At 39.5% G+C, this 17,641-nt stretch overlaps 1 protein-coding gene across 1 annotated transcript; it reads right to left on the minus strand.

Annotated features, from left to right (window-relative positions):
• Positions 1–69: 69 nt before the first annotated feature.
• On the minus strand, positions 70–16,036 carry KLHL41 (kelch like family member 41). Its single transcript, XM_067741624.1, has 6 exons — positions 14,843–16,036; positions 10,851–11,008; positions 10,623–10,730; positions 7,705–7,890; positions 5,185–5,331; positions 70–410 (listed from the first exon to the last, which is right to left on the minus strand). Exons 1-6 carry the CDS (start codon positions 15,950–15,952, stop codon positions 299–301), a joined length of 1,821 nt encoding a protein of 606 aa, XP_067597725.1. The 5' UTR covers positions 15,953–16,036; the 3' UTR covers positions 70–298.
• Between the last annotated feature and the right edge of the window lie 1,605 nt (positions 16,037–17,641).

Genomic DNA, 17,641 nt, shown 5'->3' on the forward strand with positions numbered 1-17,641 from the left:
AAGGATTAGTAAACTCAGATTTAGGAAGCTTCTTTACAGTTGATTGAGACAGATTAACAAAAGGAATACTCTGTTCAATTTAAGATTTAATTTCTTAGACAATGGTTTTAAGCTATGATCATTACATTGAAGATTCAATAACTTTGAGGTTTTGATTCCCATTGCTAATCTCTTGGACAATAACATAGTGAATAATTTCTACATGAATCTCTGTATAGCCTTTTTAAAAACAATAAATTAAAGCCCTATTATCCAAACAGACCACCTCCCTATCTATTATGGTTTTTCACCTTCTTGTTTATAGCTTAGACAGTTTGAAGAGATTTAACCGTGTTGCTAGACAACTAGCTCCTGAAGCATAACGTATTTCTTTCAACATTCCAGCCCATTCTTTTTTATCATCTTCATACCTGATGGAGAAAAAGAAAGCAATCAGTAAGTTGTTTTTAAGTAGATAGTTCTATAGATTTCCCTGTGTTGAATATACAAATGTTGTTCTCCGAGAAAACCCTACTGGCTCTTACCCAGAGGAGGATGCACCTGACTTGTAGACTAACAAACACTTGAATTCCTCCAAAAGTACGCATTCTCTGAGCATATGCCCATATTACTGGCATGGTATTTAATCTGGATGCTTAGGCAGTTAAGCCTTCTGCGGGAATCAGAGACCGTCCAGAGATGACGGGTAACAGACAGGCAATTAATCTTTCACCTTTGGACTGCTAAAGATGGCTGGTCCCCATGAGTCAAGGTCACCAAAGAGTAAGAACTGGGAAGAGCAGGGACTGTTAGTCACTTTGATTATGATTTCAGCTGTTCCCATACACTAGTGCTTAGCATGGTACATGACACTAGTGGTCACTCTGCAAGAAGCCATTCTCTTTCCCCTTTATTGTCCTGTGTGAGTACTACTCTTGCACTTGACATTAGGTAAGAACTGGTTGTCCCCTCTGAATATTCAGGGTTATAAAGATACAGACAACTTGGGTTCCTTTGAGACCTGTGTGCTTTTCCTCTGCCTGATGCCTGGAATGCCATCTCTGCATGAGAAACTCCTAAACACTGCTTTCTTTCTGAAGCCTTTCTCACCTTCCTCAAGCAGTTTGTTGTTTTCTCTTCATTTCTCACAGTGTCCTTTGTATGGTATCCATTATAACAATTATCCTTCTATTTTAATTTTTTCCCCTATATTTATGTCCTCAACAAGCTCAAAAGTACATATATCTTATTCACATTGCTATCTTCCCTCCTCCAGAAGCTATCAATACTTGGCACATAGGAAATACTCCCAAATCATTCTACAAGGAGTGAGTGAGATTTAAAATAATTTTAAAATTAGCTGATGCCTATCTGACTTACATCAATGGTCCAAATTTAACAGCTGTACAGCTGTACTGTGCACTGAGTGATTTTTATGTAGGGAAAAGTAGACAAAAAATATTTTACCACTAATCAGGAAAAGAACCTTGATTATCTATATAAAATTTGGAGCAACAAATTAAAAGATAAAGAACAGTTTTAAATGATCTAATGAAAAAGTGACCACATTTAAGCAATAGGAGGTTGAGGTTAAATGAGGCCTAAAAGCATTTGCTTCCTGGCAGTTATATTTTTTACTTTCAGCTTGGTCAGTGCTACATAATGGAATGATTTCAAGAAAAAATATGAGAAATGGAAATTATTTTTTACATCACAGTAAGAGGGTCTATAGATTTAGAATGTAGTACACTGTTATTTTCATCTCTGCATGTGTGAATTCACTAGTAGGAAGTTGAGGGCAAGTGGGTAGTTACTTCTCTGTAGGTCAGTGGCTTTCAACTTATGGCATATCAAAGTCACCTGGAGGGCTTGTTAGAACACAGTTTGCTGGCCCCTACCCCCATAGGTTCAGTAGATCTGCGGGGTGAGGACTAAAGATTTGCACATCTACCAAGTACTCAGGTGGTGCTGATGCTGCCTTGGGAACCACTGCAGATCATTCGTTCTCAAACTTGACTCGCAAATTGGAACTACCTGGAGACGTTTAAAATGTTGATGCCTGGATCCCACCCCTAGAGATTGGCTTTTTTAAAGTTCCCAAAGTGATTCTAATATGCAGCAAGGTTTGAGAATTATTGCCCCAGATTTTATTACCTAAATGGAAAATACCAGTACCTAAATTTAAAATTTTACAGCCAAGCAGATAATGATGAATGCCCCCTCCTCTTGCCTTTCCCAAATCCAGTGGTTCCGAAGTTTGTTTGCACATTAGAATCATCTGGGGATCTTTTGGAAGTTCCAAAGCCCAAACTAAATCCCAGGTCAATTAAGTCACAATCTATAGAGGGGAACAGAGGCAGCGTCAGTGCTTTTTGAAGTTCCCGAGGTGATTCCAATGAGCAAGCAGTTTTGAGAAGCACTGCCTTAATCACAAAAATAAACCATAATCAGAATCCCTCCTGCTAAAATTACCAGGAGATGCTGTACTTTCCTTTTCTGTCTGCAGTATTCTGTTGAAGCAACTTGGCTTTTTTTTTTTTTTTTTTGCGGTACGCGGGCCTCTCACTGTTGTGGCCTCTCCCATTGCGGCGGAGCACAGGCTCCGGACGCGCAGGCTCAGCGGCCATGGCTCACAGGCCCAGCAGCTCCGCGGCATGTGAGATGCCCCCGGACCGGGGCACGAACCCGTGTCCCTTGCATTGGCAGGTGGACTCTCAACCACTGCACTATCAGGGAAGCCCGCAACTTGGCTTTTGAGCACCATTAGGATCCAGAGTGGCTCATGTGGTGTTCAGCTGATAGCACCATTCCTTAACATCAGTGTTTCTCAAGGCTTGCTGCATATTAGAATCACCTGGAAGGTTTTAAGAACTAGTGATGCCCAGGCCCTGCCTGCAGAAACTGATTTAATTGGTCTGCATGAAGGCCCAGGCACTGGTATATTTTAAAAGCAGCAGGGGACTTCCCTGGTGGTCCAGTGGTTAAGACACCATGCTCCCAATGCAGGGGGCGTGGATTCAATCCCTGGTCAGGGAAGTAAGATTCCACGTGCCGTGCAGTGTGGCCAAAAAATAAATAAATAAAAGCAGCCAGGGTTAAGAATCACTGCCTGTTCACTCTTGGTACCTATCCCCATTTTCCAAAAACCCTAACCTTCCCAGCCCTCCATTATTTCATATTTTTTTCTGCTGCTTTCCAGTCTTTTCCCATCTCATCCTCTTGCTAGGTCTAACCTCTTTCCCTGGAAATTTCCAGTTTCTTTATCTTCTTCCCTCTTTTTTGGAGGAAGAAAGGTAATAGTTAACTTCCTTTATTTTTTAAATAAATTTATTTATTTTATTTGTTTATTTTTGGCTGCATCAGGTCTTTGTTGCTGTGCGCAGGCTTTCTCTAGTTTTGGCGAGCAGGGGCTACTCTTCGCTGCGGTGCATGGGCTTCTCATTGCGGTGGCTTCTCTTGTTGCGGAGCACAGGCTCTAGGTGCATGGGCTTCAGTAGTTGTGGCTCGCGGGCTCTAGAGCACAGGCTCAGTAGTTGTGGCGCACGGGCTTAGTTGCCCCATGGCATGTGGGATCTTCCCGGACCAGGGATCGAACCCGTGTCCCCTGCACTGGCAGGCGGATTCTTATCCACTGCGCCACTAGGCAAGTCCCAGTTAACTTCCTTTTATAGCCACTTTTTCTTGCCCCCTACACAGTTAGTTACTGTTACAACATAAGGAAATGATGTCTGATGCACAAAATAATTGTTTGGTTAAGCTGCCAGCCTTTCAGCCTTCCAGTTTACCAGCTGGGAATAAGGCATGTACTGGTTCAGGTATAGAACAAATGTTACCTACTTTTCACTCTCAGGCTCAGTGTTATGCCTTCACTGATCACTCTTCCAAAGCTGTACTTATAAACTTAAATGTGTAAGCAAATCACCCACTAATCTTGTTAAAATTAAGATTCGGATTGAGTAGGTCTGGGTTGGGGCATGGGATTCCGCATTTCTAAGAAGCTCGCAGGAGATGCCAACACAGCTGGTCCACAGGCCATACTTCGAGTACCAAGGTTCTGGACAATCTGGTGACAGGCCAGGTAAGGGCATCCAGACTTGGGAGTGGGGCTGGCCTTTAAACTGACAGGTAAAGCATAAGTCTGGCAGTTTCTGGATGAGTATACAGCATGAACTCATGCTCACCTCAGGCAACTGAGATCTACCTCCTGTAAACTTAGATCAGCAAGCATGGTGCCTGGGCTGAAGACAGCACATGTGGTGACCTGATAGTGACCAGACGTCTGCACACTGTATGCCCTGCCCCAGCTATGTTACTATGTGACTTTCTTCCGTGACACAAGTTGCACTTCTGCTCCCAAGACTTCTGGATACACTGGTCCTCTACGTGACATTCATTGCATTAGAAACTATGGTAAACTACACACACACACACACACACACACACACACACACACACCCCTTTTTAAATACATTCATTTTAAGCTTAACTGTCAAATAGTTCAATTGAGTAACAACTTCAAGTGTTATACTTGGGAGACCTACCCAGCACCTATCTTGGAGGTCAAGTGGATTGCTACTTTTCACTTTTCTAAAAAGCTTTTATAACTGAATCCTCAGAAAATTGGAAAAATATTTAAATTAGATTCAAAATAGAGTTAATGAATCATGGAAAACTCAAGAGTTTAAGTGTTTATTCCAGACTCTGTCTTCTTAGGAAATAAAGTACTCTCTGGGAGAAAGGTAAGTGGTTTGGAAGCCTTTGCTCTACTGGATGCCTAGAGCGTTCATTACACTTTTAAAGCTGGAAGGGAGCTTAAAGGATCAGTTGTCCAACTCTTAATTTCTGATTAAGAAATAGGCCCCGATAAGTTCTTTCCCAAGCTCACAGCTAACTAGAAGCAGTACTTGATTAAGTAAGTGGCAATGTGTAAAGGTTCAGCAGGTTCAAAGAGTGTTTAGTTTACTCTCAAGAAGTAGGATACAGGGCTTCCCTGGTGGCGCAGTGGTTGAGAGTCCGCCTGCCGATGCAGGGGACATGGGTTCGTGCCCTGGTTCGGGAAGATCCCACGTGCCGCGGAGCAGCTGGGCCTGTGAGCCATGGCCGCTGAGCCTGCGCATTTTGGGAAAGTCTGGCTTCCTATTCAAAATTGTTTTATCTTATTTGATTTAATATTTGGTTCAGAAAATTGGAGTGAAGAAAACTTACTTCCATATGTCATTGACTTCAGTGGGTGCAAATTCTTTAGACTCCAGCTGAATCATGGCAAAACCACCAATGGCATACAGGGATCCAGCCAGGCTGACCAAACCGATGGAACTTCTTTCTTGGGGAAATTCAGTCATTACTTCCCACCTAGGAATTATTGAAGATACAGTTAATGTAAAACTTTTAAAAATGCCAAATGTATTTACTGAACAATTATAGGAAATTATAATTAAAAACTTCAAGTAGCATAAACATCCAAAATTAGAAGATTAAATTTGCTACTGGAAAATATCTAAATATTCCTTTATTTGAAAGATGTAACCAAATTAGATTTTAAAGCCCTCAATATGTCAATCCAAGAATACTTCACCTTCATTAGTTAGCACCTTCAGCAGTGGTTATCAAACTGTATGCCATAAATAGTGGAGCTTTGAGGGACTTCCCTGGCGGTCCAGTGGTTAAGACTCTGTGCTCCCCCTGCAGGGGGCACGGGTTCAATCCCTGGTTGGAAAACTAAGATCACACATGCTGTGCAGCGTGGCCAAAAAAAAAAAAATAGTGGAATTTTGGGGGGAAGTTCTAGGGCTCGTAGGCCCTACTGTGTTGGATTTCATAGTGTCTCAAGAAATCTCCAAACCCTTTTTTTTTTTTTTCCGGTACGCGGTCCTCTCACTGTTGTGGCCTCTCCCGTTGCGGAGCACAGGCTCCGGACGCGCAGGCTCAGCGGCCATGGCTCACGGGCCCAGCCGCTCCGCGGCATGTGGGATCTTCCCAGACCGGGGCACGAACCCGTGTCCCCTGCATCGGCAGGCGGACTCTCAACCACTGTGCCACCAGGGAAGCCCTCCAAACCCTTTTTAAATAAAGCATGTGATAAGAATAGTTTACAAACCAGGGTTGGAAATTTTCTTTTTAATAGTTTATACTTCATCCTTTTAAGTAAAGGATTTAAGGAAACTTTTAATGTTAATAGCTATATGAAATAGCATCACTAAAGATAAAATCAAATTAATTGGAAGTATCAAGAGTCTAGAATGAGTTAGTCATATTGGTAGCTCTCTTCCATTACTCTGGCATAAAGGTGGACCTCAGGGCTTACCCTGGTGGCGCAGTGATTGAGAGTCCACCTGCCGATGCAGGGGACACGGGTTCATGCCCCGGTCCGGGAGGATCCCACATGCCGCGGAGCGGCTGGGCCCGTGAGCCATGGCTGCTGAGCCTGTGTGTCTGGAGCCTGTGCTCCGCAACGGGAGAGGCCACGGCAGTGAGAGGCCCGCGTACCACAAAAAAAAAAAGAAGGTGGACCTCATAGTTTTTCTCTAAACATATCTGTTTCTCTAATTATAAAAATATATGTACATTATACAAAATCTGGAGAAACAGAAAGGTACAGAAGAAAACAAATATCACCCATGATCATGTCCTTCAGACATAATCATAAGCAATATTTTGCTATAATTTTGTCATTTTAAAAAATGCATATAAATTTAAACATCCATCTATGCATATGAACAAAACTAAGAACATAGAGTATTTGCAGTTTTGCGTGCTGCTTCTTTAACTTCTTATAACTTGAGTTTTTACCCATATTATATAGTCTTCAAAAAAACATGATTTTTAACGATCATAAAAATCTAATTCCATAAAACTTCCTTGTAATTTTCAGATTAACTAAAGTCTGTTTTGTAATCAGGAGTACATGGTTCCTTAAAAAAGTAATAATAATGCTGTAATTTTTTCCTCATTGCTAAATAAGGAGCATAAAAACTATATACTCGGGCTTCCCTGGTGGCGCAGTGGTTGAGAGTCTGCCTGCCAATGCAGGGGACACGGGTTCGTGCCCGGGTCGGGGAAGATCCCACATGCCACGGAGCGGCTGGTCCTGTGAGCCATGGCCGCTGAGCCTGCGCGTCTGGGAAAAAACAAAAAACAAAACAAAACAAAAACTATATACTCATCTAGATGTGTGAGCTCAAAAACTTGAAAAGGACTAATTCTATGTAAAGAATATCTGTCAAATATCTTTTACATTAACTTTAAGCCAATACAAGCTTAAAAGTGAAAAGAAAATTATAAAGAACACAAAAGAATCAAACATCTGAAGCATTACAAATATCACAAACTAAGTGGAGGTCTTTTTGTCCTTAAAGAAACTACATATTTCAAATCGAATAAACTTACAGAGAGATATATATCCATTTATGTGTATATAATTATTCAGAAGTATTACCTTTGCATGACTAAATTCACAACGTTAATAACAAGTAAGGATAGATTGATCACTCCAACATTTACTTGAGGGTCATGTATTCCAAATTACAAACACACATAATGCATCAAAATGTTAGGCATTTCACACCCATAACACCAAAAGAAACACAGATGAAGACACTTCCTCTTCAATCCTTGCCTCCCTTGCCTCTTCTCCCCATGTCCTAATTGGAAAGCTTAATTTTTATCCAAAGTTAGAAATTAAAACATATAGTGATTCATATTCTGTAGTAAGAGATGGCAGCTTACTTATTGGTGGTGAGGTCAAAAGCTTCAACTGAAGCTGAAAGACCATCTTCAGTGACGCCTCCAGCAATCACAATTTTGCCTTTATGGACTGCCACTCCAAACATGGAACGAGGGGTTTTCATTGGAGCCAGATCTTTCCAGTCTCCTCTTTTGGGGTTGTAGGTAAACATCCTGTTTGTACACTTTCTGTAAACATAAAATAAAACAAAATGGTCCTTTTAGAAGCTTTCTTTTTTGAAAGAAGCAACTTCACTAATCACCTTTGCTTCTCGTTTGAAATATGTAGTATAGTGAGGATCAGGAAAATTCTTAATCTGAACATATATCACCAAGCAAAGGACAATTCCAAATATGAGGACTAAAGCTATTTTAAATCTTAATTATACTACTGGAAGGTAGGGTCCTTTACTTTTGGCAATTGCCTAGAGACCCAGGCAGAGTAATTTTAATCCTATCTGCTACTAAATTCAATACACAATAGAGTTAACAAAAATTCATAAACCCTTTATTGTGCCTCAGTAACAAAAACGTTTATTCATTTCATTATCTGAATATCCTGAGAATGAATCAGTTAACTTAAGAAATAACTAGGTGTGAATGTACCTATTTTAAATGTAACTGCAATATGATGGCTCATTTTATTTTAGTCTACCACTAATATACCAATGCATTTTAAGAAATCTGGGAGTAAAGATTAGACAACTAGTCATCTGAGCTGATGAGTAATGAAAACAATTTTATATGCTAAATGGTGCCAGAAAAACCTGGACTTACCTGAATTATCCTTCTTAGTATGTTGTTATGATTCCATAATTTACTGATGGGAGTTCGAATTCCAAATAAGAATTGATTAACTGGATATATTTGGTAAAGCCAAAAAGCAACCAAACAAAATCTCAACTTTTTGTGAGGACAATTTTTTTTAGTTTTATAAAAGACCAGATATCTGGAGTAGAAGCATTTCCTCTAATATATGACTATGAGTATTATCTTAAAACTCCTCCATAAGAACACGATCCAAAATCATGTTCTTCAAATGCAGTGGCGATAACTAGTATAATTCAGTGCTTATTTTAGGTAATGACTCTTTTCAAAGTTCTTGACTTTGGCATTTGTCAAGCAATGTTCTGGGGTTTTGTTTTGTTTTGTTTTGTTTTTAAAGGGAACTTTATTTATTTATTTATGGCTGCGTTGGGTTTTCGTTGCTGCGCGGGCTTTCTTTAGTTGCAGCGAGCAGGAGTTACTCTTCGTTGCTGTACACGGGCTTCTCACGTGGTGGCTTCTCTTGTTTCGGAGCACGGGCTCCAGGCACGTGGGCTTCAGTAGCTGTGGCACGTGGGCCCAGTAGTTGTGGCGCACGGGCCTAGTTGCTCTGCAGCATGTGGGATCTTCCCGGACCAGGGCTCGAACCCGTGTCTCCTGCATTGGCAGGTGGACTCTTAACCACTGCGCCACCAGGGAAGCCCACAATGTTGTTTTGGTTAATCATATTTTCCAAGATTAATGTATTCTTACTGACAAGACCTGCATGCTTCTTACTGACACATCAATTTCCTAGTTACTAATACTGCTTGAAGGAAACAATTTAAATCATTTGGCGGAGTCACTATGTTTCCAGTCATAACACTGCTTAATACAGATTTTCCATTCTATTACTCAGGAAAAATGTTCCAAACAAGATTTTGCTCTGAGTGTGTTTATAATATGGCCTTCCTTTAAATGTTTATTTGATGGGAATATCTGGCATCAAGGAGGACATCAAAATTTCAGAATATATTATCTTTGAATATGGACAGACTGTATAAAAACCCTTTGGTTTTAAAAATCATATTTTCTGTAATATATGTCATTTTAATTGAGTAATAGTCATTAACTATTAACTGCACAACATACAGTTCTTTAATTCTAGCACATTTCCATATTTTACTCTCCTTTCCTGCTTTGCCCTTAAATTCTTAATTCCGACTCCCTTTCCAGGATTGGGCATCTCTTGAACAAACTGGGTAAATGATACAAGCCAAATTAGGCAGAGTTTTCAGGGGCAGGAAATTTGTTCTCACTATTGAAGCTAAAAATCTTCATTTTACCAGACAGGCTACTGGCTTAACTGACTGACTTCTGGAGCACTCTAAACTCACTTCTCCCTTGGGGGTATAAGATCTCTTCCCTAATTACCTATCCCTTGAGAAGTACCTAGAAAGCAAGTTATATGAAACTTCATCCTCTTTTTCTCATAAGAGACTGGGTGCTACTGGGTATATCAGGTATATCTATTCTGTTTGATCAGTGCCTGTTTGTGACCAGTTGTTAAATATTTTGAATATCACCTGTCCAGGAGTAAATAAGTGAAACATTGCTGAGGAAAGAACTGCCCCCTTTTCAGTCCCCAGTCACCAGTTTCAAACTCAACTATCTAAATTCTCTCTGATGAATGTAAAGTACAAATCCATGATTTTTAAGCACTATTGTTTTAATAGTTATATTTAAAATATTATATTAAAGAGATACACTTAATTTTTATCTACTTATGGCTAAATGAATAAAAAGCCCACTGGTTTTAATGTAGTAAAATATAATTATAAATTAGCCAAATAAAAGGCTTGATTATGTTCCTAAATGCTGCTTTTCCACTGTAAGAATGCTTATGATGGAGATATTATGTTTGTTCTTAGCAATATGCTGGGCATACAGAAATTGACTTTAGCAACTTTAAAACTGTATACAGTTTTCCTTCATCAATCATTTTAAATATCCTCCAATAACTTTTCAAAATTTTATTTTGAAATTTTACTTTCAAAATGTTATGGGTGAGAACCAAGTCCTATTTCAGCATGTAGATTCAAGTGAAAACAGGAACGAACCCTTGTAATAAAAAAATCACTTGGATATAAACCATAAGGAGAAGTCAGGGTACTTACTTGTCATCGGTCTTTCCTCCGAGACAATATATCATCCCCTTATGTGAAATCACACTATGGCCATAGACTTTGATAGGAAGTTTTTTAACTTCATTCCATTTGGCCGCCCTAAAATCAGAAGATAGAATTTATATGCTTTTAGTGAACTTCAGGTTCTAAAATTATGACTTTGATATAGGCACTCATATACCTGAATGCTTAGGAAACGAGAATGTCATGCCAACTTACACAGGATCATAGCACAATACTGAATCCAGCGAAGCCTCTGTTTGAAGGTCTTTGCCTGCAACTACATAGATTTTGTCATCTACTTCTCCCAGACCGAAGAGACACCTGGCTGAAGGCAGAGGTGGAAGTCCAACCCACTCAGATGCTACATTATCAAGCTGAAAGAAACAATATATAAGGAATTGTGGAGCTTGTTACAGGTGTACCAAAAAATATGCTATACTTTGTTGTTTAGAATTCATTGAGATAGTCAAAGTTCTCAAAAGTAAAACTACAACCTCAAAAGGATCATATTTTACCTTTGAATTACCGAGAAAAATGAGAAAAGCTACTTGACCTACCAAAATAGCTAAAAGTACTCAAACCTGCAGAACTTGAAGAAAGAGAAAATAAAATAGTCACCAGAGATTAGTTAAGAACCGTGAGATTTCTTGTCAAATTTTCTTCCCATGTTGCCTTGTTCAGGTTTGAACAAGGACTCATAATACTTTTAGGACACTGGGGAAAAAGAGGGTCACAGTATGTGACTGAACCCCGCATGCTATATTTAACATGCTCCCAAGCTGGCGCCCGGGACAGCTGGACCTGTCGCTCACTTCACAGACAGCTGGGGCACTAGGCATTATCTTTTTTCTTTCCTTCAACATTTTTAGGTTCTCCATGCTTCACTTTATTACTTCGGATATAGGCAGGTGTTATAGCCTATAACTTCCTAGCCTTTTTCAGGGAGTCATTTAAAATACGCTTCTCTCTCTCTCTCTCTCTAGTTTATGTTAGGAAGTAACTTTGCTTGTTTTTGCTACTGCCGGTTCTACAAGCCTAAGACAGCGCTCCAAGAGCCCACGCTCTGGGATAGGTGATTCTGATATGGCTGGCATCAGCTTTAGCACTTACTATTGGTAATTTTAAGATTTTCCACTTTGCATTTTAGGACACCAAAGCACAAGAAAACTGCTTTCTGAGGGTGCGCATTCACAGGTTTGTTGTCCTCTCTAGTGCTACTTCTATGCAGTCGAAGAAAAAGGAATAAAACCCAGAATAATTGGATACCAAGGATAGATGCAGATATTAAAGTCTGTGGTATAGGGAGGGGTCCTTATGGAAGCCTATCTCTATCTGGTCTAGTAACCTTGGTTAAAGCAAAGTACTATTTAAAACTAGCAGAGATGACCGGTTTGATCCCCACACATACACTGTTAGTTTGCAGTCACAAATTTCAACATCCAGACTGTGATCACTAATGTTTTCTTTCTTTTTTTTTCTTCTGCGGTACGCGGGCCTCTCACTGCTGCGGCCTCTCCCGTTGCGGAGCACAGGCTCCGGACGCGCAGGCTCAGCGGCCATGGCTCACGGGTCCAGCCACTCCGCGGCATGTGGGATCTTCCCGGACCGGGGCACGAACCCGTGCCCCCTGCATCGGCAGGCGGACTCTCAACCGCTGCGCCACCAGGGAAGCCCTGTTTTCATTTCTTGAAAAAAATTATTTATCAAGAAAGTGGTATGTAGTATAGTACCAGTAATAATGAGCATTTATGGAGTTTTTACTCTGTGATAGGCTTCATACTAAATGCTTGACACAGGTAATCTCATCTAGTCCTCCAGGATAGGGACTTTTATTTTCTCCATTTTACATATGAGGAAACTGAGGTACAGAAAGTTTAAATAATTTGCACAAACTCACAGAGCTTTTAAGTGATACTTGATGCAAGCTATACAAATTCATAGTTTGTCTTTTTAAATGGGAACAGCAGCCATCATGATCCCAAACCAGAGGGTTTACAGCCCACACTACACAATACTGTCTACATTCCCATACTACCCCGGATAGGGCACTTCCTACAGCAGATGAGACAGTAGACTGCCTGCCAGGCTTTTTTACAGATGAGCTGTCAAGCTATTTAACCTCTCTGGCTTCAGTTTTCTCACCCTTAAAATTAGAGTTTGGACCTAGATTACTTTAAGATGTGGTGTTCAAAGATTTGATGAAACTATTAAGTCTATGGAAAAGACCAGCTCTTACCTAGGGAAAAAAATTCTCATAATCTAATTCTAGTATACAATCAAAGGTCATATGAATCCTAACTTAATACATTTTAAACAGAGGTGACCAAGCAGAAAATACAAAGCCTGAGATTCTCATACATATATTTTCTTGTGAGTCATAACCCTCTTTTACAGTCAGGTGTTTTTATCCTGGCATCTTGTCCCACTATTTGTGCCTTTTAGAAGGAGCAAGGCATGGGAAATGACAGGGAGTCGACCCTTTCAACTTTGTATAACCTTTTGTAGCCAAAAGGAACAACATCAAGCAGGTTTCAGAAATGAGAGGCTGTGTCAATAAAAGCAAGGGCAGTAACAGGATGGAAGAGAATAAAGATAAGGCTATTAAGTATTCTTTGGGTCTATGATTTCCAGGTATCTGTCTGTCTGTATTTTGATGTCATTTTTACTTCCTAGATAAAATTACTGCCTTTTCAATTGAATTTACCCTTCCTGAAATTTATCTGAATTTAAAATTAGGGCTTAGGAAATTTTCTGGCCCACATTCAAATACTTATAAAAATAAAATAGAAGCTGTAATCATATTTCATAGTTAACATTCTTTAATGGAACTTGGAAAATTAAGAACCGTGATTAACATGTATTATTACATTTTTCAAGATTAGAAAAAGCTGGTTAAAGAGTGTGCTTTAGGGCTTCCCTGGTAGTGCAGTGGTTGAAAGTCCGCCTGCCGATTCAGGGGACACGGGTTCATGCCCCGGTCAGGCAAGATCCCACAAGCCGCGGAGCGGCTGGGCTCGTGAGCCGTGGTCGCTGAGCCTGCGCGTCCGGAGCCTGTGCTCCGCAACGGGAGAGGCCGCAACAGTGAGAGGCCCACGTACGGCAAAAAAAAAAAAAAAAAAAAAAAGAGTGTGCTTTATAAATGCACCGTATGTTACACACTTTGAAAGCATTCAGTGACTGTGGTATGACATTCTACACATGCTTATCTTTGGCCTTTCCAACTCAAGTGCCCATAAACCCCAGGCCATAAGTAGCCATGACCTAAACAAACTCTTTTGAACTATCTGTAAGCTACAAAGTACTGGTACTGACATTATTAAAGATGAAGGTTAAGCCACTGATTCCTTCATAAACTGGTAAATATAATGTGTTGATAATATGAAACGAACTCCTTTCAAACAAACTACAAAGAGTGTTAGTTTAGGAGGATGTGTTTTCTTGGAAACTTCTATGGTTTCATAATACAGATTAAGTTGCCAATATGTCTAAGTACAACTCTGATCCAAATAAATTTGATCATTTATCATAAATATTTCTAAATACAATTAATCCAAATGAGTGACACTTGTGTAGACAGTGTTTCCTAGAAGGTAATCCAAAGCATGTAAAATATGTATACAAGTTCTTTTCATTTTCAACAAAAGTATATTTTAGGCAGTAACCATAAATAAGAGATGAAATGCTACCTCCAGGAACTTCAAATCAGTTCAAGGAAACTTGGAAGAAGGTAGAAAATCTGATCAATTATAACATTTTGTAATGTGTAAAGTACTTTGATTTTGGGAAATACAGTAACCTGTTTTTCAGAAAGAGGACACAAGATTAAATTTCGTTTTTACTAAAATACTGGACTTTAAAGGGTTACAGTCACAATCAACTATAAACATGACATTTTGGGTAAAATGCATAAAGAAAATCATGAGCCATCACTTATACATTAATTAGAAACTCATTCTTTTCCAAAACGTTTATTAAATATTAATAGAAACTCATTCTTTACCAAAACGTTTATTAAATATTAACAAGCAGTTAACTGATTCAAATATTTGTCAGCCCTCCCTCTAAGTAATGAAAATTCAAGGGACTGGAATAGCACATCAAGTAGAATAAAATACAAGCAGCCTGAATAATTCACAAGTCAGCTAACTAGATGGTGACTAACAGCCTTTCCTTTATGTCTCTACATATATTAAAATATCCTTTCTTACCTGGAAGAAGTACGACTGTAGAGGTTGATCTTTATTTTCTTCATCCACATAGAGGCCTCCTACCACGTACACTTGATTTTGCTGGGTAACAATGCTGGAATGATTTCTGGGGATCTGCTCAGCCAGTGCAGTAAGGTAGCATTCATTTTCCGTGGGATCATAAGCTACTGCAGCTGTGTCATTAACCAAGAGGATGAGGTCTTTGACAAACATTCCATGCCTGGGAATATCATTCAGGTAACCAGGAAGTAAATCTTCATCACCAACGTCACCATTCACCTCACTAGCCCCAGCCTTCTCTGTGTTTTTGCTAGGTTCTGGGAGTTTGCCTGCAAAGGCATCTTTGAGAACTTTGATTTTTTTCTGGAGTTCTGGGTTGCTTTTAATTATATCATCTTTCTCAACGTGATCTTTAAAATATTTTTCTGTCATAAGGCGAAAACGGATACAATCAAACACTTCGCTAAGGTTTTTAACCCTGTTTTCTTTGTCTGTTCGCACCCATTTCATCACTGCCTCAAATACAGCTTCTTCCTTTTCTACATTTAGGCTGTCATTGGAAATCACTGAGATCAGCTCCTGTGGAGACAGTTGCATGAAGTCCTCTTCCTTACAAATCTGTAGAAAGCGATCAGACACAAATTCACGGGCAGAGATGGCGAGTCTCGGGCAGTCAAGAAGAAGTCCTAATCTTAGGATAGCTAGACAGTTACCAGGAGCAAGTCTTTTCTGAAGATAAGAAACGCAGACAGTGAACACGGAGGGGATCTGAAAGCGGCTGGCCAATGCAAAAATATCTTGCACATTTCCGTCGTTGAGATCAATACTGGCAGAGTACAGGTACTTAATGATTAAATCCAGTACAGCGGGATCCACATTATCTAGTACTACCTCCTTTTTTTTTGCCTCATCAATTTCAGATAAAAAATACTCACGGAAGTAAGGACTACAAGCTGACAAAATCAATCTGTGGCAAGGAAGACTTTTGTCACCTGCTTTTAGTGTGCAATCGATGAATTTTTTCTCATCCAGGAGATCTTTTAGACCATCCTGAAGAAGGGTGGATTGGTAAAGCCGCAGTTCCTCTGCAAGTTCCCGCTGGGAATCCATTTTGTGAGTAACCTGGGTAAGGAAGGGGACACTAAGGCCTTAGCTCCTCACAGCACACAGGTCTAGCAGTAAAAAGGCAGATCAGTGTGCTTTGCCCAGCCTGAAGCCTTTGCAATTTAATCCCACCAGCTAAATATAGATACCAACTCTAACAAGGGAATTTAGGAGAGCTAGTTTGGAAAGAAGAGTTCTTGCAGCTGTTACAGATTGAAAGGAACAACTGGAACTTTTAATCACTAAGGAAACAGCTAAGAAACAAGAGATTTAAATGAAGTGGAAAGCTTTAAAATACATAAAGCATTACAAGATATGCTAATAAAGGCTACCGCAAGAAAATGTTTATTAAACTAACAGAAAACTGAATCATAAAAATGAGTCAGTCCGCTAAAAATGGTCTAGTGGCAAGCTACTTGGCTATCTGAATTAATGATGCAAAGTTCAAGAATATGAGCTGAGTTCATTTGGATACTCATAAGCAAGATCTCCTTTCCAATATTCCATAACTGCTACAAATTTTTATTTTCTACTCAAAACAGGGGGATATATAAACTTCTTTTAGAAGTAGGAAACAAAGACTTCTACTTAGGTACTATAATTATAGATTTTTTTTGGAAAAAAACCCTTTAAAATAATAATATCCCCCCATCATGATTGAAAATAAATGCAGAGAAACTGCTATTTTCTAAGACATTCCAAATTATCGGTATTTTTAAGTGGAAAAACTATAATTAGTATTGAATTAAATTATGAAATTATTTAATTTGTTCACACCCTGCCTTGTTCTACAAAGGATTTGATGTGGCAAACATTAAGACAAGAAAAAAAAAAAAGGTTAAAAGTCGGCCCTAGGGAAAGAAAAAATCTACACACATACAGTATGATCACTAAAGATATTCTGTGGTTTTGTGTTGATCTTTCATTAAATAAAAATTTAAAAAATAGAACAGATGGGGCTTCCCTGGTGGCGCAGTGGTTGAGAGTCCGCCTGCCGATGCAGGGGACATGGGTTCGTGCCCCGGTCTGGGAAGATCCCACATGCCGCGAAGCGGCTGGGCCCGTGAGCCATGGCCGCTGAGCCTGAGCGTCCGGAGCCTGTGCTCCGCAACGGGAGAGGCCACAACAGTGAGAGGCCCGCGTACCGCAAAAAAAAAAAAAAAAAAAATAGAACAGATGTATTGTAACCCCATGAGAACAATGTAATCAATAGAAATAGCAAAATCAGGATGAAGTGATACATTCCTGGTATAATTTGAAAAACAGGCTTTATACACACACAAAAAAAGTATATGACTAGAATCATAATTTAAGTTGTTGATTATAATAGAACACACCATATTAATTATGGGATGCAGAAAGCATGACTTGAAAAAAAATTGATCCTCTGTTTACATACAAATAGCATCATATACTTCTTCATGAAATATTTTATTACAAAATTATATTCTCACGTTTTTAAAAACTCAGTGAGGCTGTAAAAATCCTGTAATTTCAAAGGTTGGTATTCTTAAACATGCTCAAAAGAACATAAGCTCCATAAAGACAGGGATTTGGGGGAGGTTTGTTTTGCTCAATGCTATAGCCACAGGGCCTCATGGGTGCTCCATAAATGTTTGTTGAGTGAATCAATGAATGCCCCCAGATCAGGGAATTATGTATTTTTAAACTTCAAGGGTCTCCATCCATCAGTAA

The sequence above is a fragment of the Pseudorca crassidens genome, chromosome 6 (genome assembly GCF_039906515.1).
Source record: "Pseudorca crassidens isolate mPseCra1 chromosome 6, mPseCra1.hap1, whole genome shotgun sequence".
In the NCBI taxonomy this organism is placed as follows: domain Eukaryota; kingdom Metazoa; phylum Chordata; class Mammalia; order Artiodactyla; family Delphinidae; genus Pseudorca; species Pseudorca crassidens.